The 27,601-nt window shown below is 55.6% G+C and overlaps 2 protein-coding genes across 5 annotated transcripts; one reads left to right on the forward strand and one right to left on the reverse strand.

The window, feature by feature from the left end:
- Positions 1-292: 292 nt before the first annotated feature.
- PNCK (pregnancy up-regulated nonubiquitous CaM kinase) lies at positions 293-8,413 on the forward strand. 3 transcript variants are annotated; one of them, XM_033111388.1, is made up of 13 exons: positions 293-373; positions 520-642; positions 1,152-1,221; positions 1,449-1,580; positions 1,831-1,905; positions 1,991-2,129; positions 2,291-2,414; positions 2,595-2,670; positions 2,766-2,878; positions 2,974-3,052; positions 3,150-3,237; positions 3,405-3,549; positions 3,895-4,258. In XM_033111388.1, the coding sequence occupies exons 3-12, from the start codon at positions 1,154-1,156 to the stop codon at positions 3,540-3,542; spliced, it is 1,032 nt and encodes a 343-aa protein (XP_032967279.1). In that variant the 5' UTR covers positions 293-373; positions 520-642; positions 1,152-1,153; the 3' UTR covers positions 3,543-3,549; positions 3,895-4,258. The 3 variants fall into 3 exon arrangements, with proteins under 3 accessions (XP_032967279.1, XP_032967350.1, XP_032967369.1); XM_033111459.1 differs by lacking the exon at positions 520-642 and having other exon boundaries at positions 316-373; XM_033111478.1 differs by lacking the exons at positions 293-373; positions 3,895-4,258 and adding an exon at positions 5,654-8,413 and having other exon boundaries at positions 408-642.
- Positions 8,414-16,666: 8,253 nt separating this feature from the next.
- On the reverse strand, positions 16,667-25,082 carry DUSP9 (dual specificity phosphatase 9). 2 transcript variants are annotated; one of them, XM_033111254.1, is made up of 4 exons: positions 24,917-25,082; positions 19,098-19,517; positions 17,347-17,796; positions 16,667-17,012 (listed from the first exon to the last, which is right to left on the reverse strand). In XM_033111254.1, exons 2-4 carry the CDS (start codon positions 19,480-19,482, stop codon positions 16,687-16,689), a joined length of 1,161 nt encoding a protein of 386 aa, XP_032967145.1. In that variant the 5' UTR covers positions 19,483-19,517; positions 24,917-25,082; the 3' UTR covers positions 16,667-16,686. The 2 variants fall into 2 exon arrangements, with proteins under 2 accessions (XP_032967145.1, XP_032967134.1); XM_033111243.1 differs by having other exon boundaries at positions 24,907-25,062.
- Positions 25,083-27,601: the final 2,519 nt, after the last annotated feature.

Genomic DNA, 27,601 nt, shown 5'->3' on the forward strand with positions numbered 1-27,601 from the left:
GGAAGGGATGCTGTTTTAGACCCCAGGGCATGGACAGAGCAGAGACCTGAAGGCACGCAGGGCGCCTTGTCAACATGTGGGTGAAGAGACTTCCGGATGGAGGACACCGGTGGTGCAAAGGCCCTGGGGCCGGCCCAGCCAGGCCGCCGGGGGGCTGGAGCCAGCGGGAACCGGCATGAATGACCAAGGAGGGAGGCGGCAGCCAACGACGGCCGATTGCCTTACAAGGCGCCCTGCAGCGTTGTGGCCACCGCGTGCTCGGCCGCCAGCATTCAGCGGGAGCGCGCGCGGAGGGGGCGGCGCTGGTCGGGCGCGGGCGGGGGGCTCAGCGCGGCGGCCACTGCGCGAGGCGACGCTGCAGCTTCCGCTCCAGGTCCGCATCAGGCGCTCCAGGGAGCGGGCGCGCGCGCGAGGGGGCGTGCGGGGTCCCGGGCCCCGGCCGCCGCAGCCCCCGCGTGCCCTAGTGCACACCTGTCACGCCCGGCGCGTCCCCGGCTCACACGCGCGCGGCCCACGCAGCTCCGGACGCGGGAGGCCCAGGCTGCGGAGTTCCTACCGCCTCGCGGCGCCGAGGGGCGGTGCGCCTAGGCAGCCGCGTGGGTGGCCGTGGTCGTGGCAGGCGGCTGTGCGCGGGGGTCGCAGGTGCATCTCGGGCGGGTTGGTGGTCAGTGTGGAGTGTGCCTGTGGGCGCTGGGCCATGGGTGGCAGGTCTAGGCCTGGGGGCGAGGGGGCCCTCTGGGCGCTGTGGATGAGGATGGGCCTGGAGGGGCCGGGGTGGGGGTGCACGGAGCCTTCTGGAAGGTGGCTGATCGTGACTGACTCAGTTGTGTGGCGACAGAGAGCCGTGTCTGGGCGCTGATCGCCGTCGGGGTGACAGGGTGGGGGGTGCCCGATCGCGGCTATGTATCTGGGAGGGGGAGGAGTGTATGCAGTGGTCTCGCTGGGTGTTGTCCACCTGGGAGTGCCGACCTGGGCAATGAGGCAGGGGCGAGATGGACCCGGGCTGGGGGAGGGTGTGTGGGACTTTATGGGACCGGTGTTCCTGAGTCGGGTTGTTGCTGAGGGTGGCTGAGGCACTGCCAGGCCTGGGGTGGGGGACGGGGCTGCCCCTCACCCAGGGGGCTTCCCTCCACCTCTCCCTTGACCCCCAGACATGTTGCTGCTCAAGAAACAGACGGAGGACATCAGCAGTGTCTATGAGATCCGGGAGAAGCTGGGCTCGTGAGTGTGTCAGTGAATGTGGGAGTGTGTATGTTTGTGTGTCAGTGAATGCTTGAGTATGTGTGTGGGGGCATGGGATGGACACTGCCTCCCCATCTGCTTCAGCTAGGGGAGCCCTTCCCTCTCCCCACCTCTGCTCTCTCTCCCCTCCCCCTCTCCTCCTCCTCCTTTTCACCTGTCCCCCTCCCTTTCTGCCTCCCCCCCCCGTGTCTTCATCTCTGTGGCAGGGGTGCCTTCTCCGAGGTGGTGCTGGCCCAGGAGCGGGGTTCCTCACACCTTGTTGCCCTCAAGTGCATCCCCAAGAAGGCCCTTCGAGGCAAGGAGGCCCTGGTGGAGAATGAAATTGCAGTGCTCCGCAGGTATGCACCTGGCCCTGCCCAGGCTGCTAACGCTCAAGGGCTCAAGGCCTGCAGCAGGCAGCAGTGTCCTGGGATGGAGCGCCCTGCCTCCTCTGTGTCCCTAGGAAGGGCTGGCCTGGGGCTCGGCCTTGCTGCATTGGGCAGGGGTGGCCTGTCGCAAGGAAGGGGGCAGAGGTAGGAGGAAGCACTCCTAGGGCCTGAGCCCAGTAGGGGCTACAGCCCCCGTAAGGGCTTTTTCTTGCCGTTGCAGGGTCAGCCACCCCAACATCGTGGCTCTGGAGGACGTACACGAGAGCCCTTCCCACCTCTACCTGGCGATGGAGCTGTGAGGAGGGCAGGGGCAGACTGGGGGCTGGGTGGTGAGTGGGGGGTCGAAGGGCCTGGGTCAACTGAGTCCCTGCTGCCCACAGGGTGACAGGGGGTGAGCTGTTTGACCGCATCATGGAGCGTGGCTCCTACACAGAGAAGGACGCCAGCCACCTGGTCGGCCAGGTCCTTGGTGCTGTCTCTTACCTGCACAGCTTGGGCATCGTGCACCGAGACCTCAAGGTGCCTGCCCTCCTGCCCACCTGCCCAGGCCTGACCCAGCCTCCCTGTGCACCAGGGTCTGGGGGATTTGAGGGGGCCCTGCCCCTGCAGTCTGTCCTGTCTCAGCCCAGCGGGCCACGCCAGGATTGACCTGGTACGTCCTCTGCCTGCCTGTGTTGTAGCCTGAAAATCTCCTATATGCCACGCCATTCGAGGACTCCAAGATCATGGTCTCCGACTTTGGCCTCTCCAAAATCCAGGCTGGCAACATGCTGGGCACTGCCTGTGGGACCCCAGGTTATGTGGGTAAGTGAGGAGGGCTCCCTGAGGCTTGTTGGAGGCCAGGGGGCTGGGGGACCCAGCGGGAGCCGTGGTGCCAGGGGCAGGGCAGGCGGTGGGCCATTCCTGGGTCAAATAGGCTGAGCCAGGCACTGAAGGCTGGTGTGCGCGCGTGCGGGTGTGCGTCTGTCTGTCTCTGGCCCCCAGCCCCGGAGCTCTTGGAACAGAAACCCTACGGGAAGGCTGTAGATGTGTGGGCCCTGGGTGTCATCTCCTACATCCTGTGAGTGACCACTGGGAAGGCTCTTCTTCTGCCTGCCTGCCCCCTGATGGGTTGGGGAGGGGTGGACAGCTGGGTGATTCATCTGTGGGTGCCAGGCTGTGTGGGTACCCCCCCTTCTACGACGAGAGCGACCCCGAACTCTTCAGCCAGATCCTGAGGGCCAGCTACGAGTTTGACTCTCCCTTTTGGGATGACATCTCAGAATCAGGTGAACTTGAGGCTGGCCCTGAGCTCGAGGCGGGGAGGAGGGAGTGAAAAGGGGCGGGGAGGGGGGGTTGGGCTGACCTGACCTCCCTGTTCCAGCCAAAGACTTCATCCGGCATCTTCTGGAGCGAGACCCCCAGAAGAGGTTCACCTGCCAGCAGGCCTTACAGCATCTTTGGTGAGTGGAACCCCTGCCAAGATGTCCCAGGACCAGAGGGACGGACCACACCGTCAGAGACACCCCCAGCCCCCACCGACGCTTAGCCTCCCTCTAGGATCTCTGGCGATGCAGCCTTTGATAAGGACATCCTGGGCTCCGTCAGTGAGCAGATCCAGAAGAATTTTGCCCGGACCCACTGGAAGGTCAGTGTGGGGTGGGACCTGTGGAGCCAGTCAGCTCAAGGCTGCCCCTCCCCTGCCTGCCCCTTCCCGTGGCCTTAGGGGATGGCCTGGGTCGCCAGTGGCCTCTGTGGTCCTTGAATGTTGGGCTCAGGGCCGGGGCATGGCCTGACACTCCTCTCTCCATGCAGCGAGCATTCAATGCCACCTCCTTCCTGCGCCACATCCGAAAGCTGGGGCAGAACCCAGAGGGTGAGGAGGCCTCAGAGCGGAAAATGGCCCGCCACAGCCACCCGGGCCTCCGGGCTGGCCAACCCCCCAAGTGGTGATGCCCAGGTGTGTGTGTGAGCCCCTGGGAAGTGTCTCCTTGGTGAGTTTAGAGGGTGGTGACCCCATGTGGCCAAGAGCTAAGCGGGGCGGACCCCAGAGACTAGAGGGCTGAGGGCAGAGAACACAGATGGAAGGGAGCAGTCAGGGTTCCCAGAAGAGAAGACGAGAGAGGGGCCAGCAGGGGCTGGTGACTGCCGGCATGGTGAGGATCCTTGAGGGACTCAGTGCCTACACCCAGTGGGCACCGTTGCCGAGAGCCTTGACTGGGAACAGGGGTACAGGGCAGGCCGGGGTGCCTCCTGACCGTCCCCTTTCCCTGTGCGCTTCTCTCTCCCCCTCCACCCCTGGCAGATGCCGAGGCCGAGTGCACTGACCCCCAGATTCCCTTCCTGTGGACCCTTTCAGTCCTCTCTCCCCGTCCTCCATACCCCGGGGCTGGCCTCTGCTGGAGAGTTTGAGATGTGTGGGTGTGGCTCATGGCACTAGGGTGGGAGTGGGGCATCCCTCAGGCTCTGCCCTCGCCCAGGGGCTGGTGGGGCATGTCCACAGGGGCTCCTTTCCCTTGTCGCTGCCACAACCCCTCTAGAAGCTGAAGAGGCTCCAGGGGCTGTCCCTCCTGCACGCTGTTCTGTGCTTCGCTGACTGTGGGTGGTCCAGCTTGTGTCGTGGCCCTCCACCCCCTCCTCCAGTTTTCCCCAAATCAATAAAGACAGACAGAGCAATGGGCCAGTGGTGAGCTGGAGGGAGGGGTAAGGGACAGGGATGGGGGATGAGTGTGGAGGGGATGGTTGTCACCTGTGGGGAAAGAACCAAGGACGCAGAGCTACTGCCCATGGGACCCCACCAGCAGACCTCACCCACTGCCACCCAAACTTCTGCTTCCTCTGATCATGGCAGACAAGCTCCACGTTGTCCAAGAACTTCCTGTTCCTGCCCTACCCCCAAAGGGCCAGCAAGAGGCAGCCTAGCCACCAGGTCTGCCACCCTAGAGGTCAGCCTGCGTGTGGCTCTGTCTCCGTTAGGCTGCCAGTGGGGGTGGGGGTGGGGTGTGGTGGCAGGAGGCCCAGTGGGGGCCCATCTTCAGGGCCCCAGGGACAGAATGCAGTGCTCTGCTGTGCAGGGCCAGGTTGGGAAGGGCTCACAGGCCCGTTGAGGCCTGTAACCTGGAGGGCGACCAGAGTCCTGGGCTGTCTCCTCCAACCTCTCCCCACCCTCTCTTTCTGCGGTTGTGGCCACGCACAGCATTTCCAACGTGTGCTGTCCTGTGTGGAAGGCTAGTGTCAGAGAGTGGAGTGGGGGCCCCTTGGCCAGAAGAGGGCGCCACCGTGGCCTCAACCCCTGTGCTATGGCTTTGGAACCCGCGGGCCCCAGGCCTGGTGTGAAGAGTGGTGGCTGGTCTTCTGGTGTGGATGGCCCCTGCCCCTCGAACTTCATTCTGGAGGGGCCCAAGCCTCTCTTGACCCTGTTAGGGGTTTCTCCTGTGGCCATCAGGGGAAAACCCTAGGGCCACTCCTCGGCCCCAGCCAGAGCAGAGTTTTGGGTGAGCTGGCCACCCTTCCTCCCTCCTGTGACCCCTGCTGCTGCCCCCTGACAGCCCCCATCATGGAGTGTGATGGAGAAGAACCTTTTCCTTGTGAACCTTTGGTACCGAAGAGGGGCAGTGAGACCCAAAGCAGGGCTGGCCTGGGTCTTGGGGTGTGGAGACTGGATCAGGTTTTGGAGTTGGAGCCAGGGGTCTGGCTTCCACTGAGGAGAGCAGCCGGTGCATAGCACGCCTCCAGATATCTGGGGATATGCAGGGCCCAGGGTGGGCATGTCCGCCTGCTGGTTCCCAGGCCCACAAGCCCCTCTGTGGCTTTCTCTCAGCATCTATCCACCCGCTTCCTGTGCCATGTTGCCCCATGCACACACCACACAGGCCCCTGAGCCTGGGGTAAGTCTGCAGGGGAGTGGGCAGCTTTCTCCTCTGTCCCTACAGCCACTTTTGGGTCATCCTTTGCTCCAGGCTTTGGGGTCACAGAATCCAGGGGACCTCAGGCAGCCAGCTCCATGGCCAGATCTCAACAATTTGGCCTCCTCACCTCCGACGACATGTCTTGTCTTCCCTTAGCAGCCCTACTTGGGGCCTTGTCATCTGCTGTCCTGCCACCTCAGACGTCTTCACCGGTGTCCTTTTGCTGGCTCTCTTTCCCCTCTCTTCAGTTATTCACACTGGACCCCGCGCCACCGACTCATTCTTGTTTTGTCTGTCAAATATTGACTGGGCTTCTGCTCTGTGCTGGGTGCTGGGCCCACCACTTGGGTGATAGGAATTGCCTGCACGGGGAAAGCAGCATGCTGGCTGCTCAGCATGCCCCGAGCAGGAGCGTCTGAGCCAGCCCTTCCAGAAGGAGTCACACTAGTTCAGAGAGGGCCCACTCTTCCAGCCCAGGCCTGCGACCAGATCATCACTGCAGAATTGGGGCCTCAGCTCCCGCTGCCCTGACACAGGGTGCAGTTTGGCTTCTGGCCAGAAGGCGGCACCATGGTCACATCCACTGGCCACCCTTGTTCCTTCAGCACCCGGGGCAGCTGCCCCAAAGCATTCCTCTCCTCCACCGCTGCCCCCTGCCCGAAATCCTGCTCCAGGAAAGTCCTCCCTTGGGAGAGAGGTCCTGCCTTACCCACCTGGGAGCAGGGAGAGAGCGGGACCCCCAGGTCAGGTAGAGGCAGCACACTTCCTTCATCCCTCTGAGCCCTTCTCATTTGAGGGGGCAGTGGGTACCAGGAAAGCTTTGGCTCAGCTAGGCTGTGGGATGCAGCGTGGGAGAGAGAAAGAACTGGTTTATCCAAAGGCAAGAGATGCGGGGATGGAGAGGGAGCTGGGGGTGGGTGCCATGAGAGCACTTCCTGCTCAGGGAACAACACCCTGAGCAGGTGCTCAGACTGGATGCTGGAGTGACCAGAGCCTGGCAGGGTAAGAGACCGGTCTTAGTCTCCGGGCAGGGGCGAGCTGCTGGAGGGGTTGCAGTGGAGAGTGCCCCTATTCAGTTCTGGGCAGGTGCTGAGCCGGGGAGGCTGGAAAACTCAGGCGCTGTGGCTTAGGAGCAGAGTCCAGCAGGCTGGCCTTCTTGGGCATAGGGGACCGGAACTGAGAAGGGAGTCTCGTGGGTGTCCCAAGAGGAAGTTATGTCCCTCGTTCTGGGCCACACAGGGTTGGGCATACACTGTCTTAAAGCAAACCTGTGGGTGGCATGTGCTCCCAGGATACTCAGCCGGGGGAGGGGGGTGGTCACACTAGGGTGGGGAATGAAGGAAAGGGGGCCTGGGGTGGCCCATGCATTTCTGGGTGGACTGTGGAACCATTCGCCAAGAGGGGTTCACCTGGTGTGGGTTTGGGGCAGAGACCATGGGATTGGTTTTGGACATAGCAAGTTGGAGGTGCCTGAAGGGGAAATGAAGCAAAAGAGACTTCTTTCTCGCCCTCATCTCTGCAAATATGGATTCTTCTAGCTTTGCAGCTGACCCCAAGGATTAGCTCACTGGGAGCTCTTATTGAGGACTCACTGTGTCAGGTCCTGTTCTGGAGAACTTTGCAGGTATTCACTCAAACCTCAGCTGGGAGGGGGCCACTCTCATTATCATTGACCCCATTTTACAGCTGGGGAAACTGAGGCATAGAGAAGCCATTAACTGAGCCAAGGCCACATGGCCTTGTGCTCTGCCCTGTTGCCAGTGAGGATTGTGTGGGGACTTGAGGAAAAGATGGGCGACTTCTCCAGCTAGGCTGGAGGAACTGCTCTGGATTTGTCACCTTTAACGTTGTGCCTCGGTTTCATTTAATGAAACTCTGCGACGTGAGAATCTGGGAGGGTTCTTCCACAGTGGCCGAGGTGGGGTGTGGTATCTGGGCCCTAGAAAAGACCCCTGTGGAGTTCAGTGTAAGGGATTCATGTGTGCGGGTGATGTAGGGGGCAAGACAAGATATTTAGAAAGCCTGTGCCGAGGCAGCTGCAGGGGGGCTGGAAAGATGGAGATAAGTCATGGTGGGCTGAATGAATGGTGGGGAGAGAGTGTGAGGGAGTCGAGGACGCCACCCCACACCGCCCTAGAACTCAGGACAGATGAAAGGGCCAAACCAGGATCCCTGTCTCGACTCTAAGCCAGTTCCGTCCTGCTACCTCCTTGGTGGGCACATGGCAACCATGTTGTCTGCCCAACACCAGCTCCATCCAGGCACCGTTGTCTCCATGGTAGTCTTCTTGGGGGGAGTGTTTGGGAAATAACAAACAGCCCAGTTTCGTTGATTGAGGCTGGTTGTGAGAAGTGGCTAGAGATCAGCCTGGAAAGTGAGCTTTCTCGAGAGGGCACTGGGGAGCCACTGAGGGTTATAGGCAGCACAGTTTCAAGATCGGGTTTTTGTCTTAAGAGAGTTTGTCAGTATTTTTCAACCCTATCTGTACCCTTTTGATAAATATAAAAACCTCATCTCCAGATTCCCCTTCTCAGGCCCCACGGAGAGTTTGGGAGTTCCCCTCACACCAGGGGACCAAGCCTGCCTCCCGTAATGATCCAAGTAGAGGCCCGGTTGCTTTTCTCAGTTTATCCTCGTAATTCTTTCAACGGTTGCTTTATATGTTTTCAGGTTAGGTTATTAGGTGCACATGAGCTTAGAATGGCCCTGTAGTTCAGGCAAGTTAAGTGTTTGATTAAACTGTAGTGACATGTGTTAGTACTGACAATGCTTTTGCCTTATTGTCTACTTTTCTGATAGTAACATGGGAACTATAACTTTCTTTTGGTTGATATTTGCCTGGTATATCTCGTTCAATCCTTTTCCTTTCAAACTTCAAATTTGTCTTTTGTTGAGATATAATTTGCATTACATAAAATTCACCCTTTGAAAAGTACAATTTATTGTTTTTTAGTATATTTACTAAGTTGTGTAATCATCACCATGATCTAATTACAGAATATTTTCATCACCCCAAAAGAAACCCCCACACCCATTAAGTGATTACTCCCCAGTTTTCCCATCGCCCACTCCCAGCCCCTGGCAATCACTAATCTACTTTCTGTTTCTGTGGGTTTCCCTGTTTTGATATTTCACATAAATGGAATCATACAATATGTGGCCCTTTGTGTCTGACTTCTTATGCTTTGCATAATGTTTTCATCCATGTTGTAGCTTGTGTCAGTACTTCGTTCCTTTTTATAGCTGGATACCGTTCCATTGCATAGATAGACCATGTTTTGTTTATCCATGCACCCATTGATGGACACTTGGGTAGTTTCTACCTTTTGGCTACTGTGAATCATGCTGCTATGATCATTTCTGTGCAAGTTTTTCTGTGGACATATGTTTTCAGGTGTATTGCTTGGTAGAATTCACCAGTAAAGACTTCTGGGCTTGGATTTTCTTTGTGGGAAGATTTTCAATTCCTAATTCAACTTATTTGCTTAAGTCTATGCAAATTTTGTATTTCTTTTAAAGTAAATTTTGGTGATTTGTGTGTTTCTAGGAATTTGCCCATTTCATCTGAAATGACTAATTTATTGGCATAAACATTGCCTTATAATCTTTTAAATTTCTATAGGTCAGTATTAATGTCCCCCTTTTCATTCTTGATCTTGGTAATCTTTTTTCTTGATCAGTCTAGGTAAGATCAAAGAACCAACTTTTGCTTGAGTCGATTTTCTCTACTGTTTCCCTGTGTTCTATTTCCATTCATTTCTGCACTTATCATACCTTTACTGGCTTTGGATTTAGCTTGCTTTTCTTTTTTCTAGTTTATTAAGGTGGATCATTAGGCTATTGATTTGAGACCATTCTGTTTTGCTGGTGTAGACATTTAAAGCTATAAATTTCCTTCTAAGTACTGCTTTAGCTGCATCCCATAATTTCAATACGTTGAGTTTTCACTTCATTCTGTTCAAAATATCTTCTAATTTCCCTTGTAATTTTTTCTTTGACCTGTGGGTTATTTAGAAGTTTGATGTTCAATTTCCATGTATTTTTTAATTTCCTAGATTTATTGATTGATCGATTTCTAATTTAATTCTGTTGTGGACAGAGAACAGATTTTGTAATGTTTCAGTCCTTTTAGATGTATTGATGCTTGTTTTATGGACTAGGTTATATTCTATCCTGGAGAACATTCCATGTGTATTTGAAAAGAGTGAGTATTTTACACTCGTTGAGTGGACTGTTCTATAGATTCCAGTTAGGTCAAATTTGTTGTTAGTGTTGTTCAGGTTTTCTACATCCTTGCTGCTTTTCTTTCTAGTTTTATCAATTATTGAAAGTGGGGTATTGAATTCTCCAGGTATCGTAGTTGAATTGGGTCTCTCTTTCCTTTCAATTCTGTTAGTTTTTTGTTCATGTACTTTGGGGCTGTGTTGCTAGATATGTATATGTTTATAATTGTTATACCTTCCTAGTGAATTCACCCTTTCATTATTATGAAATGTTTCTTCTTTCTCTACTAATAGCTTTTGTCTTAAAGTCTATTTTATCTGATGTTAATGTAGCCACTCCAGCTCTCTTATGGTTACTGTTTGCATGATATATCTTTTTCTGTCTTTTACTTTCAATCTATTTGTGTCTTTGAATATAAGATTTGTCTCTTGTAAGCAATATAGTTAGTTGAATCTTGCTTTTTTTGAATCTCTGATTTTTGGTTGGGGTGTTTAGACCATGCACATTTAATGTAATGATTTATATGGTTGGATTTACATTTGCCATTTTGCTATTTGTTTTCTATATATCTCCTGTCTTTTTTGTTCTCTTCCTTGACTGCCTTCTCTTGTGTTAAACATTTTTAGTGTACCATTTCATTTCCTCTGTTGACTTTTTAAATATATATATATATATATGTATATTTAATTGCAATCACATTACACTATGCATCTTAACTAATCACAATCTACTTCATATTAATACTCACCTAATTTTGGTAAAATGTAGAGACTACTCCAAGATAGCTTCATTCTTTCCCTCTTTTTGTGCTATTTAAGTCATATATATTACATCTGTATAGGTTATAAACACAACAATACAGTGTTATACCTAATGCTTTATACAATCTTGTATCTTTTAAAGAAGGGATTTTTATATTAACTCAACGTCAATCATTTTTGATGCTCTTCATGTCTTCTGTGAATTCAAGTTACTAACTGGTGTCAGTCTGAAGTACTTCTTTTAGTATTTCTTGGGCATAGTATTTCTAGTGTGCAGTCACTAGCATCTCTGCGTAGTTTTTTAAAAAAATTCCAGTTTAAAATATTAAGCCTGATTTCCTGGGGGTTGCCCCTGTATCTGCCTAATGTAGTGGCCGGCCAGTGATGGACAGAAACTGTGCTCAAACATCTTGAGCCAGTAAGGTCTGTGTACTCTGCTGATGGATCTGTGTGTGGGTGGGGGGATTTTTTCAATGTTTTAGACTATTTTAAGGTCTTCCCTGGATTTTCTTTCCACTGGGCCCTTTTGAGTCTCCTACATACATGTGTGTAGCCTCAAGGTAGTTCTGGAGAGCATGAATAGCTTGGGACCTTTCCATTCTCCGGTTAGCCAGGAATATACTTGTCCCAACCGCATGCATAATCTCAGTCTAGTAGAGCTAAGTACTGTTGGTCCTCCCCTGCTGATCTGCCTCTGACAAGACACTTCCACTGACAGTGCCCCTGGGTGTGGGTATTACCCACAACTTTAAATTGAGTTAGCCCCCTTAAAATCTAGGCAGAAAAGCTGCTGGTCTCCATGGGCTGCCTTGCCTGGGCAGAACCTCCATGCTAACCAAGCTGTGAGGGATAGGAGAAGCCCTAGGCTAGAATGATACAGATTCCCAAAGTTCAGCTTCTTAATTTGTTATATACCTTTGGTTTATTTCCAGATCATAAAGGTAGTTTTCGTCATTTTTTGTCCAGCTTTCTAGTTGCTTTTTTAAGGGGATTTTTGTTAATGTACTTACTTGGACATAGCTGGAAGTCCTGCTCTTCATTTAGATGTATTTCTTATAAACAGAGTATAGCTGGATTAAAAAAAAAAAACACAACCTGTATTTAACTGGAAAATTTATTTGTTCTGTTTAGTGATATTTGGATTAATTTCTAAAATCTTATTTTCTAGTTTCTACTTATTCCAGTGTTTGTTTCTTTATTTTCTTCTTTTGACTGCTTTTGAATTGAGATTTTATTATCATTGTTTAATATTTTTTCTCTACTACTTTGGAAGTAGTACACTCTATTTATATTATTTTACTAGTTACTCTAGAAAATTTAGCATGTATATTTATCTTAACCAAGCTTCAAGGTATTCACTACTGATATAGCCATGAGGGAATAACAGGGTCCAGAGTTACCTTCCCACCCTAGACAACTGGAAAACTTGGCAAAATATATGAGTCAACTGTTTTCTGATGGTGGATAAGTGAAGATCCTGTAGTGTCTGAAAGAAAGGAAACAAATTAGATGAACTCCAACACCTAGACTTTCTGAGTGAGGTAGAAGAAGCATAAAAATGTAACCCATAATGATGAAAATCAACCAATCAAACAACAGACGGAGAGGAGTTCCTGTTTCTGGTCTGGCATGTAAGGAGCTTGAAAGTCAGCTAACAGGTAAAATGCTGAATAAATGGAAACATCAACAGCACTTCTTAGATCTACGGAGAATTGATGTCACGGGGCAAACTGCTGCCCCCAAACTGGAGAGGCAGGTGAATACAGAGCATCACAACTTACCAGAGCACAAACCCACAACTGGGAATAGTGCTGAGTTACAAAAACCTGAACTTTAATTGACTAATTGCTGGATGTATGGTGTGGACAAGTCTGCGAGTTAGAAACTCCAGGGGGCGGGCCGTCTTAGGGAGGCTTTCGCATTTTTGTGAGTTATACCTCCATGAGCCCTACTAGGTTCTCAGGGCGAAGATTGGAGAAAAATCTCCTTATGGTTCTGGCAGGGGGAGGGGGAAAGTAAACAGTTTGAAATACACTAGAGTTCTCTTAACAAGGCCCATCCTCAAGGCAAATTATTATGCCAGAGCCTAACCTATTGGGGTTTTATCAGAGTCTAACAGAGTTGGGGGAAGGGAAATACTCCACTCCCACCCTCTCTAGCCATCCTATCCCACGTTAGGAGGTGGAAAACTGAAGTTCACAGTGCAGAGGCACAGGCTCACTCTAAGACTGAGAACTAATCCTAGGTCTGCACAATGTTTCCTCTCCCCTCACACCTCACCACCACATTGCTGAAGGCCTATTTATCACAATTCCGTTTACCGAGTTCATCATGTCTTGCTTTTAACAAAAAATTACAAGTCATACTAAAGGCAAAAACACAGTTGGAAGAGACAGAGCAAGCATCAGAACCAGACTCAGATATGGTAGGGATTCTGGAATCATCAGACCAACCATTTAAAACACTAGGATTGGTACGCTAAGGGCTCTCACGGGAAAAGTGGAGAACATGTAAAAACATGGCCACGATGAGCTGCAAGGGAGAATGTGAAAGAAAGTTTCTAGCTGGGAAGCCAAATGTCTTATTAACCTTTGGGGATTTTCTTTATAAAAGGAGGAAGGGGAAAACGGATACTGGGGGATGCTTAGCATTCTTTTCCACAGTGGTTTTTGTTGTTTTTTTTTTAAATCAATTTTGGAAAATTCTCGGCCATTGTCTTTGTTACTATTGCATATTCCCTATTCTCTAACTTTTTTTCTTCTCCAAATGCAACTAAATATTTGTGTGACCTCAGTCTATCTGTTTGTCTCTCTGTGCTGCATTCTGGATAATTTCTTTAAATCCATCTTCTAGTTCACTAATTCTCTGTTAAGTTATGTTTAATATGCTGTTTAACCCATATCTTGAATTTCTAATTTCAGTTACTATATTTTTAATTTCTAGAAGTTTTATTTGGTCATTTTTCAAGAGTACCTGGTTATTTTATAGTCTCTTGTTCTTTTGTTATACTTCCTTTTATTTCTTTAAACACATTGATCATACTTATTTTATATTTATGTCATGTAATTTCAAAATCTGCTATTTTTGCAAGATTGGTTCTTAAATTTATATGTTTCTCTTATCCATGGAGGCTTGTCTCCTGATACATTTTGTGATTTTTTTCATTATGTATTTTAGAATTTTGTATAGGAATTATTTGAGGCCTGTATTTAAAGGACATCCCTGCACAGATGGTTTGTGCTTGCTTCTGCCAGGCACTCTTGGACAATACTCCCTCTGGGCCACTTCATGAGAACTTAAAAAATGTATTTTTAAACTTCGCTATTTTTATTGGACTGTCACAGTCTAAATAAAAACTTGTGTGCAAGCTAATCAGATGCACCTTCAAGACAAGTCCAGGAGCTGTCCCCCCAACCAGACTACAATTTTATTATCTTACAGTTCTGGAGGTCAGAAATTCAAAATAGATTTCATTGAGCTAAAATGGAGGTGTCAGTAGGACTGCATATTTTGAGGAGGCTCAAGGAAGAATCCATTTTCTTGCCTTTTCCAGCTTCTAGAGGACGCACACGTTCCTTGGCTGGTGGACCCCTTCACCCGTCTTTAAAGTCAGCAATGTAGCGTTTTCCAATCTTTCTTTGGCTCTGACCCATGTTTCCATCATCACATCTTCTTCTCTCACTTTCCTGCCTTCCTCTTTCCTTTATGAAGATGCATGTGATGGCATTTGGGGCCCACTCGGATAATCCAGGACAGTCTCCCCATCTCAAGATCCTTGACTGATTCACATCTGTGAAGGTATCTTTGCCATGGAAGGTATCACATTCACAGGGCCCTAGGACTAGGATGTGGCCATCTTTAGGGGGGCACTATTCTGCCAACCATGCCTATTGAGAGCAATGCCCTTCAATGTGGGGGCCCAGGTGTTGTCTCCTGGCTCCCCTGGGTGGTGTCTGGAAAGCCACCGGAAGAGGGTTCCAAGGAGCAGGGGTGGTCCTGGGCTCCTGGCTCTTGGGTGTAGATGCCCCTGGGATAGGTGCCAGCCGCAGAGCTGGCTCACTCCTTTGGACTCAAGTATCCCCATGGTTTCTGACCTTGGAGGCTTTCTCTTATTTTCCTACCAGCTCAGCCATTCATTCCAACATGTTTTTAAATTCCATCCTGTTTTTTAGGGGTTCTGTACTGGGAAGATTTCTCTAGACATGCTGTCTACATTGCTTACAAAGTTGCCGCTGCATTCTCATACTGCACTTGTCCCCATCCACCCTCCAGTTTCCCTTTCACTTCGTGCCATGCCTCTGTGGTTGGGAATCCTGGCTTTAGGAAGACCACCCCAGATATGGCGTACAGAAGGCACTGGAGCTATCCAGAGCTGAGGCAGGGAAGCCAGGGAGGAGCAAGCCTCTTCTGTCACTTCAGGTGGCCCAGCGGCCTCTACAGGCTCTCCTGCCTCCAGCCTGGGCCTCTCTGGTCCAAACTCCACACTTCGTCAGCCAGCAGGACACACGTTTGGATGTGCACGTCTTCCCATGTCCCTCCCCAGCTCAGGTCCTTCTGCGGCTCCCATCACCTCATACTTCGACTTGGGGCTGACTCTGCACCAAATCTTGGGGTGCAGCTGCCAACCCCCATGGTCACTTCTGGGTCCTTGCTTCCCTGCTCTTTCTGCCACACCAGCCACCTGGCATCATTTACTGCTTCATGGGGTCTGTTGTGTAGTGTCTTCCCTCCCCTTCTAGAAAGTTGGCTCCAACTGGTTGGCTTCTTTGGTTCACTGCTTCGTCCCAGTGCCCAGCCACGTATGGTAGATAGGAGCTCAATGGGTTGTGAGTGAATGGGCAGCTTGGCTAGAGTTTGGGCTGACAGGCAGTGCAGGTGCCAGATGGGAAATGATGACATGGGGGTGGTGCTTGAGTCCCTGACCAGCCGAGCACATTTCCTCTCCTTCTCAACCTCCCTCCCCACCTTCCCCCGAACCCTCCAAGGTGCTCTGGAAGCAGCTTCCCTCAGTTTGGTATCTTATATAAACTGTTTATTCAGGAACAATTCAAGAAAGCAACCATGGGGTGGGTTCCCAAGGGTGAGATGGTCACTGGGCCAGGTGTGGAAGCAGGCTAGGGTGCATGTGTGAGCACCAACGCACACACGCACGCATGCATGCCTGCCACCCATGAGGGGTGTGTACTTCAATGAATGACCGTGTGTGCACGCACACGCGTAGCTTGGCCCCTTCCCCGCTCCCCAAACCAACCGTGGCTGTGTGGGACAGGCAGCAACGAAATCCAGGCCTTCTTCTTCCCCTGCCCCACCCCCCAGCTCTTGCTCCAAGACCCCATCTCCTCCGGTGGCAGTTTGACCACCCTCAGTCACAAAGAGACCCAGTGATCCCGTCAAGACATCTGGGGGAAGAGGAAAAAAAGCATCTTTTCAAATGTCAAGTGGATAAACAGTCAGGGCGCCAGATGTGCAGCTGGGAACCCTCCCAACAGCTCCTAGGCCAGCACTCTCCCTAATGGAGCTGTCCAGCAAGGAGCCACCCAGACGGGGGCTGTCCCCATGGATGCTGGGTGGCCACTGCACCTGAGTCCACATCCCCTGGGAAGTCTCAGCAGAGAAGCAGGGAGGTGACTGAGGGAGGTGACTGCAATGGTGGTAGTGGTGAACCCCTCCCCATAAGCAGTCATTTGGGGACAGGGATGGGACTGGGAACAGGTCCCTGTGGCAAATGAGGTGGCTGGAGCAGGCACACACCCTTCCTGAAGGGGGAAAACAGAGGCTCCGAGCCCAGCTGAGCTGGCAGAGCATGCAGGGCCTGGATCTGGGAATAGGCAGCCACCTGGAATGGTCCCTCGGAATGGGAACCCCCCGCCCCCCGAAAGAAGAAAGTAACAGTCGCAGAAGAGGCAGGTTCTGGAGCGTGGTTCCGCCCCAAAGCGGTGCGGGTCAGGCCGGCGATCCCCGGCTGGCCCATAGGCACATTTAATAGGATTCCCGCAGATGTTTCAAGTGGGCAGGACAGGTCTCTCTCTCCCCACGGCCACCCTAGAGGGGCTCCCAGCTCCTGCCTCTTCCCACAGCCCCCGCATGAGGTATTGCGCTTTCCCCCCCAACCCTCCCCCCCCTTGCTTACGGCTAAGCCCCCTCCCTCCCTCTCCCCCAGCACATGGGTGGTGGGGAGCACCCATTGGGGGGTGGGGTAGGGCCCTATGTGGGGTCCAGCTCGAAGACGCCATCGCTGGTGGGGGTGGTGAAAAAGGAGGGCGGGTCAGAGGTGGTGGACTCCTGTCCACCGCTGCTCCGCTCCCGGGCACGCCTCTCCTCCAGCCGCAGGCTGCGCTCGAAGTCCAGCAGCTGCCCCATGAAGTTGAAGTTGGGCGAGATGTTAGACTTCTTCCGCTTGACCAGGTCATAGGCATCATTGAGCGAGAGGTGGAGCTTCTGCATGAGGTAGGCCACGGTGACGGTAACAGAGCGGCTGACACCCGCCAGGCAGTGGACAAGCACCCCGCAGTTCTGGGACAAGGCCTCATCTAGATGGGGGCAGAGTGGATCAGACACTACAGGGTCTTCACTGATTGTTATCCACCATCAGAAAACAGTTGACTCATATATTTTGCCAAGTTTACCAGTTGTCTAGGGTGGGAAGCCCTGCCCGACCTGAAGAGTCCCGGCACTTTCACGGCCGGCCTCTGAGAGCTGGCCCTGGCACTGCCCAACTCCAGAAAGGAGATCCTGGCTAAGGGCTCTGAGGAGGGCAGCTAAGCCCGGGAGGAGCCGTCATGAGGGAGAGGGGGAGGAAATGGGAGAGGCCAGCAGCCAGGCCTGGGAGAAGGAAGGAGACAGGGGAAGGCAGGGCGGACTCACCAATGAATGCAATGGCCTCCGGAAAGAACTGGGACAAGTTCTGGCTCCAGTGGTCCGAGATGGGGATCTGCTTGTAGTGAAAATCGCCATTCTTCTCGAAGAGGTTAGGGAGGTTGGGGGTCACATTAAGGATGTAGCGGATGCCCAGCTTGGCCAAGCTCTCCACATTGGCCGAATCCCGGGCACTGCCCAGGTAGAGGTTGGGCAGGATCTGGACTGGGAAGGAGGGCAGCAGCCCCGATGGGGGGGGCGTGGCACCCTCCGAATCCAGGCCACAGCTCATGGAGTCGCGGTCGGGCTCGGATTCAGCATCGGAGCAGTCAGACCCCAGGCACAGGTTGCCCAGCCCCACCACTGGGCTGGGCACCATGGCTGTGCTTGGTCCACCACGGCTATTGAGGCTGGTCTCACACAGGTGAGGACACTCAGCCTGGAATCTGCTGAAGCCACCTAGGAGGAAAGAGATGGAGGGTCCTGCTGATCTGGCCTCCTGGGCGGCCAAGCGCCCCTGGCTGGGGATAGGGAACCAACCCTAGATAGCCCCGATGCCTGCGGGGGCTTGTAGATGTTCCCAAAGAGAACTCAAAAGCCAGCAGCCTGTATGCTATTGGCAGCCCAGCCACCCTCACCCAGCAGTTGGCTATTCTTCTGGACAGCAAGTGCCCACTGCAGCTGCTGGGGGTGCAAGACACTGGGCCCAGGCAGAGCCACCCCAAGAGGATCTTACACCCCCAGGGCTGAGCTGAGGCAGGCATGAGGGCTCAACAGAGTCTAGATATACTGCTAATCTTGGGGAGGACCGGTGGCCATCAGTTAAAGAAGAGGGAAGGTTCAGATGTGAATTCTTTGTCTGGGTGTCTTCCTATCCAGGAGCACCCTGAGGGCAGGGGCCAGGTCACAGCCATCTCTGTGCTTTCTTCAGGGATGAGGTGGGACCCCAAGAGGTGGGGAGCCTGGGAGAGTGCAACATTCCACGGATGGTTCCAAAGTCCCAAGAAGCAAACATCTCCTTGGTCTACAGTTAACTGCTATTTCCTTGAGCTGTGGTGGGGGCCTGGAAACTCAACACTTTGTATATTTCTGTATCCCTGTGCATTCAGAATGTAGTTAGGGGCCACAGCCCAATGACCCCTGTGAAGGGGAGGTGGGGACAGCTGGCTTTGTAGATTCATGGGAACACTGTCCCTAACCTGGACCTCTGGAGGGTGCATGTGTGTGTGGCTCAGCAAGGAGCCAAGAGGCCCGCCTCAGCCTGTCTCCCCTTCATCCCCCAGCCCTGCCATGACTATGGGGGTGGTGGTGTGCAGGTCTCTGCTTCCTCAGGCCTCCTTCTGCCTTTTCACTGCTTCTCTCTCTCTCTCTCCTGCCCCCTTCCAGAGCCTTTGTAGAGTGGGATCTGTCCTCCTGGGTCCCCTGTCTCCTTTGCCCATGGCTGAACAGCTGGAGGAGGTGATACCATTCTGGGGAGGCTGGGTGCCCACACGTGGTAGTTTATTCTTGAGTCTCCTGTGTGCCAGGTCGGGTCAGCCTGATTATCCCCATTGTCCAGCTCAGAAACTGAGGCTCCCAAGAGTGAAGGACTTGCCCAAGGTCATGCTCACAGGAGGGTATCTCACCTCCACTTTAGACAAAATGAGGCAGGCTTTGCTCACAGTCAAATGAGTTGTGAATCCCCTTGGAAGGTGGGGCTCTGCCTCTTGGGTAGGGGTCCTCCCCAGGCCGGTGCCCACCGCACCACCTCCAGCACCTACCCTGTAGGTAGTAGGCCAGGTAGCCTTCCTCCCGAAGCTTCTGGAGCAGGGTGCCCAGCACCGACTCAGCCTCCCACTCCTCGGCCTCGGCCTCGGCCTCGGCCTCGGCCTCCCCGCGCCGGTGCCGGCCCCTGCCCTGGTCATACAGGAGCACGGGGGCGGGCGGAGGCGGCTGCAGCGGCGGTCCCGGTAGAAGCGCGCGCACCGACAGGCTCCCCCGCCGCAGGCGGCGCAGCAGCAGCGCGGGTAGTGCCACGCTCAGCGCCCCGCCAATGCGCGCCGACTCGTACAGCTCGCGACTGCGGCAGTCCAGGAGCAGCAGCTGCGGCCGCGGGGGCGACAGCTCCCGGCGCAGCCATAGGCACGAGCGGCCCAGACCCTCCATAGGCTCGCGGCTCCTGGCACGTCGGGCCGCTGGTGCTGCAGAGAGAAGGAAAGCGCGCGGCGTGAGCCCACTTCCTCCGCGCCCGGCCGCCACGGGGCGCGGGCCCAGGGGTCAAGATGTGAAGCCAACCCTGTGTCCTGAAGGCAGGCGCCCAGAGTCCCGCAGGGACACCCTGCCACCACCCGATTCTCGTCTCGCATCCCTCCCAGTGAGGACATGCAGAAGGCGCCCTGTGCGCCCCAAGAAAAACACCCGAGGCAGCCATCCGGGAGGGCCACTACTCCCCGCCCCGGGAAAGGCAGTGTGAGAGGTCCCCCAGAAGAGGAAGGCTGGGCGTCAACGGCTCCTTCGAGAGCCATAGGTCCCTTTCCAGGCTCTACTGAGGCGTCCCAAGCAAGGCCACCGCCACCTTCCTTCCTTCCTTCACACCCCCTTTCTGCGTCTCTCGCTCAGCCTGCCCGCAATCACTCCACAAGTTCGAGCTTTCGACTTTGGGGGTGTGTGGGTGTGAGAGGGATTCAAGGCCGAGGTCTCCCCACGGCCAGTGGGTCTGGGGAATAGAGGTGGCGCCGAGGTAATGGGCCGTGCCTGGCCCTCTGGGAGCTGATCCGGCTCTGGTGCCCCCTACCCCCGGGGAGGAGAAAACAAAAGGAGAGAGACCTGGGGCGTGATCCGGCGGGCAGCTGCTCGCGGACGTCCCGGCCACGGCCACCGCGGGACGCGGGGCGCGATCCCCGGGCAGGGTGTCCGGGGCAGGCCCCTGGGAGGAGGGCGGTGCGGCAAGGAAGGCGCGCACGTGGAAGCCGAGTCCTGAGCTGCTGCGAGCCTGCAGCGATCCAGCTTCCACCTCGGAAGCGGCTGCCTTTGGACGTGGAGTTACCATTTAGAGGGGCGGGGCGGCGGGGGCGGGCTCAGGGGTCCAGCGAGCCAACGGGTGCCAGCGAAAGCAGTCGGGTGGGCCCCCTGCAAGTGGCGCGCTGAGCTGGGGTTTCCACCCAAGCGGGACAGGGCCGGGGCAGAGGCCAAGGGCAGGTCAGGGGCCCAGCAGGGGACCAGCCACAGCTCCCCTGGCCGGCGCCAGTCAGGCCCCTGGAGGCAGGGGGAGGGGTGGGGACAAGAGCCCAGTGCCCCTGCCCCAGAGCCTGCCTCAAACCCTACTCAGAGTGACCCGAAACCATCATATCCCTGACTGGTGTTCAGTAGCCCCATGGATATGGTAGGCGCATCATAGCCACCACCGTGGGCCTCTGTGGGATGCCACTGAAATCGTGCAGTGAAAGAGGCAGCAGGACCAGAAAGCCACTGCTGCCTTCTGGCCCAGAACTCTGCCCAAGGCTGGCTGGAGGGCTAGGCAGGCAGAGGGCAGCTTCTGGGCACCCCCACTGGCTTCATTTGCACAGGCCTCAGCGAAGGCACCAGGAGCTCTGAGCTCCCAGCCCCAAACTCAGGGCTCTGCTCTTCTTACAATACTGATCCTGGGACTCCCCTCGGCTTCTCCCTCTGCCTCCTGCCTAGTCAAGAGCAAAGTAGTTTCTACTGAAGTTTCTCTCCCATCTATGCTCTCACCCCTCTGCCCCTGCAATGGCCAAGGGCTTGCCTGCATCGGCCAGCTCTTGACCAGGTCACGGTCATAGCTTCCAAAGCGCTCTCCAGGCCTATCCACCTCAACCACCAGCTGTCCAGCCCTACACCAGAACACTCGTTGGGCAAAGGCTGCTGGCCTCCATACCTTCCATGGACACAGTATGATGAACGGGCAGGACACACAGGGTCTCTGCTTGCACAGAGCTCCCAGACTAGCAGGATAGGTCCGTAATAAACAGCTGACCGAACAAGATAATACCAGGTGTGGTAAGTACCGAGACAATGAAACGAGGTGGAGGAGATTTCTGAAAAGTCTGGTCTATGTCCCTTCTCTGCTTAAAACCCATCTAAAGCAAATTGTAGAGCTGAAGGAAAATATACAGAAGATAAGATAAAGCACATACAGGTTAATCGAAAAGTTAAGACTCTGATAGATAAATGGGCAAGGAACCAGAACAGACCGCATGGAGGGGGAAACCCAACCGGTACAAGACGTTTGGGGGAAGGTTCAACCTCAGGCATGGAAGGAAAGCAAATTCAAAAAGCAAGGTAAGAACAACAGAAAACAAAGTAACACTTCCTACCTATTACATTAGTAAAGATGTTCTCAAAATGAGAACATCCAGTACTGGCAAAGGGTGCTGTGAAACCGGCTCCACTGCTGGTTGCTGGAGGATTCTCTATTGGCACTTTTGGAAACTAATTTGGTAATATGCATCCAGAGCTAGGAAGAAATCCACACCCTCTGGCCACTTCTGCGAATCTACCCCAAGGAACTAAGTAAAAGAAGGCAGAGCTATATGCATAGGACAGGCACCAAGACGTGTAACTAAGGAGTGAAAGGGCTCAAAGCCACTGGAAGGCCTAAGTTTATTCTAGTTAAGCCCAATGTGGCTACTGAGGACTCCTCTCCTGAACCAGAGTAAGATGAGGAGGCAATGCTGCGGAGAGCCAGGCTACCTCAAGGGGCCTCCATTCACCCCATCCCTCCCTCCCTGACCCAGTGGGTCACCAGCCTGGGTTTCATCTCTGGCCATAGCCCACTACGTCCTGGCCTCTGGGATGAGTCCCACCACCAGCATCCAGGGGCCTGAGGCAGCTGGTATGTGCCCCTTTATGCCCAGGCCAGGCCTCCCTACTCTGCAGCCTGTCCAGACTGCTCCTTCAGGCCCCCTCAAGGTGCCCTCCTCCAGGCAGCCTTTCTCTCCTGGGCCAGCTTGTTGTCTCCCTCCTCTGCGCTCCAGACCTCAGCTCTCTGAGACTGCAATGCCCAAGAGCTGCAGTTTGGGAGGAAGTGGGGCCCACTTCCCTGTCCTGAGTACTCTGGGGCAGAGACTCTGTCTTCCAGTGTCTCCTATACCTCCATCCTCACTCCCAGAGGCAGAGGTGGGCAGCCACCTGGCCATGCGCCCCAAGCCTGGGGATTCCCTCCAGGCCTGCTGCAGCTGTGAGTGGGACCCTGGAGTGGCCAGGGGTTGAAGGCACTAAAGTGATCTGTAATGTGCCAGCCTGGGGTGCCTGGCTTGGCCAGGTTGTAGGCACTGAGGGTGGCAAAGTCCGTCTGATAGGGAAGTGGAGAGACACATGCCCCTACCCACTATATAATGGGGGCTCAGTATAGTTGGAGAGAGGGCCACCAACCCCAAGGGAGGTAGGTACTCCACAGGGGCCCAGGCATGCTATCTGGAGAGGACTTCCTGGAGGAGGTGATGGGAGCCTGGCTGGGAAGATGAGGATGCGGAGGGAGGCAACTTCTACAGTGGTGAAGGGAGAGGAAGCTAGGCTCCAAGAAACCCCCCCCCCTCCGGGGTGGGGTTGTGCGGGCCTCGCCTCCCGACGCCTGAAAAGTGGCTCCCCTGCACCTTTCTCCCAACCCTGCTGGCAAGCCCTCCAGCGGGGAAAGCGAGTGTTCTGTGCCCAGCGCCAGCAGCGCCCGCTGCGCTAGCAGCAGTACAAACTGGAACCTGTTGCCACCTCCGCACTGCAGGGCTGAACGCAGCCAAGGCCCCCTCCCCCGACCCTCGCCAGGCCCGCTCCGCACTCGGGCCTCGGCAGCGCCTGCTCGGGGCGCCGGCCCCTCCCCGCACCCGACTCCCGGGCGGGCTGGGGAGGGGAAGGCGGGCTGCGCGCTGGGGCCTCACCAGGCTCCCTCCGGCGGGCGGAGCCAGGCCGCGCGCTCGCCGCAGGGTGGGCGCTGCGCCCGCAGCCCCAGCCCACGCAGGGCACCCCTGGCTTCCGCTGGGCCAGGCCACTGCCCCTGGGAGGACACGGGGACGTTGCCGCCGTTAGGCCCGGTGCGCGCCGCGTGCGCCCTCTGGTCCCCAGAGCCTTCGGAGAGGGGCGCCCCGCCTCTCCCTCCATCCCCCCCATTCCAAAATGCACGGTTCCCGCCGGGCCGAGTGGCAGGATTTCGGCTGTCGCGGCCAGGTCACATGGTCGGGAGCACAACTCCCAGCGACAGCGTTCCTGCCAAATCCAGTGTCTTTTCCACCAAATCCACTTTCTGCTGGGGATGGCTTTCTGCTTTTCCTGGTCGGTCTCCTCGCGGGACTGGGAGTTCCTCCAAGGCAGGAGCGGGTGTGTGCCCGGCCCCAAGCTGGCCTCAGCTCCCAGTGCAGGGCCTGGCACCAGCCGGGCGCTCACGGAAGAAATGCTCGTTAACAAAGAAGGCATGAATGAATGAAACCAATTGTTGCACGAGGGAGCCCATGAGGGTGCTGCTCCTGCTTTTTCTCTCAGCGGGTCACACACTCCCCCCAGACATGCACAAGCACACGTGCACACACAGCTCTCCTCCCAACACACACGCAGACTGGCACACACACTGGGTGAACTCCTGTCCTCGTGGCACCGACCTACTATGTGCTGCCGCCTCCATCTAAGTGCCTGCCTCTCTGCCTCCTCCTCACCCCCACTCCCGGTGCCCCGACATCTAAGTACGGTACCTTGTGCCCTAAGTGCCTTCTTTATCTTAGGGAAGAGACCAAGCCAGTCGCTGGGGAGACTCAAGGTCTGTTTAGGGAGGCACCTGGGGCCCCTCAGGATGGCAAGCTGCTGCCCAAGGCGAGCCAGAGGCGCCTGGCAGGGATGTCACCAAATGCTGCAGCCTCTAGAGCCCGCGTGCCAGGTGTTGGGGGTGCTGGTGGGAGGGACTCGGGGATGTTCTGGGGGCTGTTGAAGGCTATTTGCGATGGGGGCGGGGCTGGGTGCTGGAGAGAGAGGATCCAGCAGGTGTGCATACATGTTGGGGTGCCTGAGAGTGCGAGCTGGGGAGTGTCAGCCTCTGTGGTGTGGGGTAGTGTTGGGGCTTCGCTTGGGGGTGGGTGGATTGCAATGTCTCTGGGCTGGGAACGTGGGTGGGGTGTCTGTAATGAGCATATGGGGAGTCGGAGATGGTGGGGGCACCGAGGGGAGCTAGGTTAGTGCTGAGAGTGCAGGGATGTATTGGGAGTATGTGTGAACCGGGGTGTGTACTGAGGCGTGGCAGGGTCTGTGATGGGTGCTGGCCTGAGTTGGGGACAGTGGTGGGTTCCGGGCTACTGGGATTTGCACTGCAGGGACCTGGGTCCACGGTGCACGGTTTGTGTTCGGGAGTGTAAGTGGCAGGGGGTGTGCGTGGTGGACGACACCGGAGGTGCAACGGTCGGGATGCAGGGGGTGTGCGGTGGCAGGACCGAGTGTGTCTCACAGGGGCGCGTGCGTCGGCCCCGTGGGGTGTGCGTTGGCAAGACTTTGGGGGTGCAGGGTGGAGGAGCGCACGTCGGAGGGCGGCCAGGCCGGGTGGGGGTGGGGGTGGGGTGGGGTGGGGGTGGGTGCTCTGGCGCCGCGTGCTCCGCTCACCTCTGCTCACCTCCGTTCCGCTCGGCTTCCTGCGCCGGCTCCGCGCGTGGCGGCCGGGAAGTTTCCAAAGCCGGGGCGGCGGGAAGCGCCACCGCCACTGCCGCCGACCGCCACCGGAGCCTCGGGCGGCGGCCTCGCCTAGAGCCGAGGGGCTGCCGCCGCCGCCGCAGCGGAGGGAAACTCCAAATCCCGCCTCCGCCGCCGCCTCCTCCCCTCCCGTCGCCGTCTTCTCCGCCCCCTGCCCAGGAGGGGCACCGTCGCCGGCGGCGCGCAGGGAGGGAGCGGGGAGGGGCCGCAGCCTGCCCGGCGTCTCCCTCCACCTCCCCCGCCCCTGCCCGCCTTCCACCCACCTGAAAGCCTTTGCTCGCTCTGCCCACCCAGGCCCCTGTCTGGATGCCCCCCAACAGCCCTGCTGCGTGGGGGCCACGAGCTTGGGGAACAGGAATGGGGTGGGGTGCCCTGACCTAGGCCTGGGCCTAGGCTGGGGGAGGGTTGCACCGAAGAGTCTCCACTGGCACCCCTGCTTTCTGCAAGAGAACTGAAGGGGCCCATCGAGGACCGGGCACAGATTGGCCACCAGGGCCACTTCCTGCAGCCGCAGGGGTGAGGGCTTAAGGTCCAGCTGACTACACTGCAAGCGCCCCCAACCCTCAGGCTCCCCTGCACTGTCCTCTCCCAATCTCACGTATCAGATTCTGGCTAATAGTAATATCGCTTGAGCTTCGGTGCCTGGAAGGGGTGGAGCCAGGACTTTGGGGGAGGGGTTGGAAGGGGGTGTTGTCAGGAGGCCCAGTGTGCTTTCCTCTGCACGGAAGGCCACAGGCATCCCCCATCAAGGAACTCCTTTTGCTTTTGCACCAGTCTGGGAGTCAGAGGAGACTATTCCCATGCCATAGCTAAGGAAACCAAGGCAGTGGTTTCCTGGTGGTCAGGCAATAATGTCGTGGCAGAGCCCCAGTGGGCTGAGATGGGCTGAGTTCCCCAAGCCTCAGCTGAGTGTGAACAAGAAGGCCCACCGGTTCCCAGATTGCTCACCGCTGTGGGGAGGGGGAGGCAGGGAGGGAGGCAGGGGGGAGCACACAGGGGCTCCCAGGCCAGTAGTCAGGTGAGCTGGGGCTCAGCCCTGGAACGAGACATGAGGGATGCTGAGAACCAGCATGAGGCTGTGGGCTGGCTTCTGGCAGGGGGTTCCCTTCTCAGCCCAGGGAGATCAGAATGAGGCAAGGACAGGATGGGATGACATCTTTAAGGAGGCTGGCAGAACTGGGATGCCAGCCACTCCATGGATGAGGGGCAGCCAAGGGAGGCCTGGCCGCCTGGCTCATGTCTGCGACAGTGCTGAATTCCCCTGAGTCATTACCTCTGGAAGAGAGAGGAGGCAGACAGCTTTGTCTTTGGTGCCTCAGTTTCCTCATCTGTACATTTGGGTAGAAAGGAGGACCTCTTGATTTCCAAGGGCCCTCCTAGCTTCAGGGCGGTTTTAATCCATTATGTGTGAGCTGGGACAGGGTCCTGCTGCCACCAGGCTGCATGCCCGCCCTGCCCTTTGGCCCCTTCCAGCCTCAGCAGATGACCACTCAGGCCCTTTCTGGGCTGCACCTGCTGGTAGGTGCATCTGCCAGGCAGGCCCAGGGTGCTTCCTGGGGCTGGGCTGTCCTTTCTCCTTTCCTTCAGCATTAGGGATCCAGTGTGGAGCAGAACTGTGCAACCTCCACCACATGGGTGAGCAGACAGAACTGTGTGCAGGACCTCCCGCTGGACGCTGTGCTTCTCTGATAGCCCTGCCGGTTGTCCTGAAATTTAGGGGCCTTTGCTAAGAAATCAACATACGCTAAACTCTGTGCCATATAGCAATAGGGCCATTTTGTCAGCCAAAACATGAAAATACATGGAGACTGAAAAAGATGGGGCCAGCTGTCACCCGTTGGTGGTCCTCCCATTTGGGGAAGACCATGGTGGCTGTGCCCATGGCCTGGGCACTCAGTTGGCCCCTGGCAAAGGCTTGGTGAGCTGACTCACAGAGAAGTTTCTGGAAAGATTGGATAACCAACTCCCTCCCTCCCCCCCATCCTGCGCTTTAGTGACTCAGGGCTGAAGGGCTGGAGGAGGAACATTTGGATTGATTGATGGTGCCCCCCACCCCTGCAAAACACCCATCCTACCCTCCCACAGTGCCTGTGCTCTCCAGGCAACAAGACTCACCAGACTGGAAGAGAAGAAGGCTAATACAATGGCCAGGCCAGGCCCAGGAGCTCTGAAGGCACAGGCCTGCTCTGCCTCAGAAAATGGGACCTCCCTCCTCACCCCCGGAGACCTGTCTTGGCCAGCAAGGCCTGGCCTGTGCCCTGTTGAAGAATAAAATGGAGAATGTTCTTGAAGAGGACTTGAGTACGAAGCCAACCATGTCGGAATCCAGGTTGTTCTAAAGGCACAGCTGGCCTCCATCTTGGAAGCCACGCCCGTGTGTTCAGGTCCTATCTGAGGGTGGGGTGACTGGGCAGCTCTAGCCCTCACTCTCTCCTCTCTGGCCATGCCCCTTTTCTCACCAGAAGCCCAAGGCTCTCAGCGGGGGACCAGGAACTGCCGGCCCTTGGCAAGGTGGAGGGGCAGAAAGCTGGGCCTTGCTTGGGATGGAGAGGTCTTCAGCCTGGCCATGCGTATTGCTGGCCCTGCTTTGACAGACTGGGCCTTTGGC

This window comes from Rhinolophus ferrumequinum, chromosome X, assembly GCF_004115265.2.
Source record: "Rhinolophus ferrumequinum isolate MPI-CBG mRhiFer1 chromosome X, mRhiFer1_v1.p, whole genome shotgun sequence".
Classification (NCBI taxonomy): domain Eukaryota; kingdom Metazoa; phylum Chordata; class Mammalia; order Chiroptera; family Rhinolophidae; genus Rhinolophus; species Rhinolophus ferrumequinum.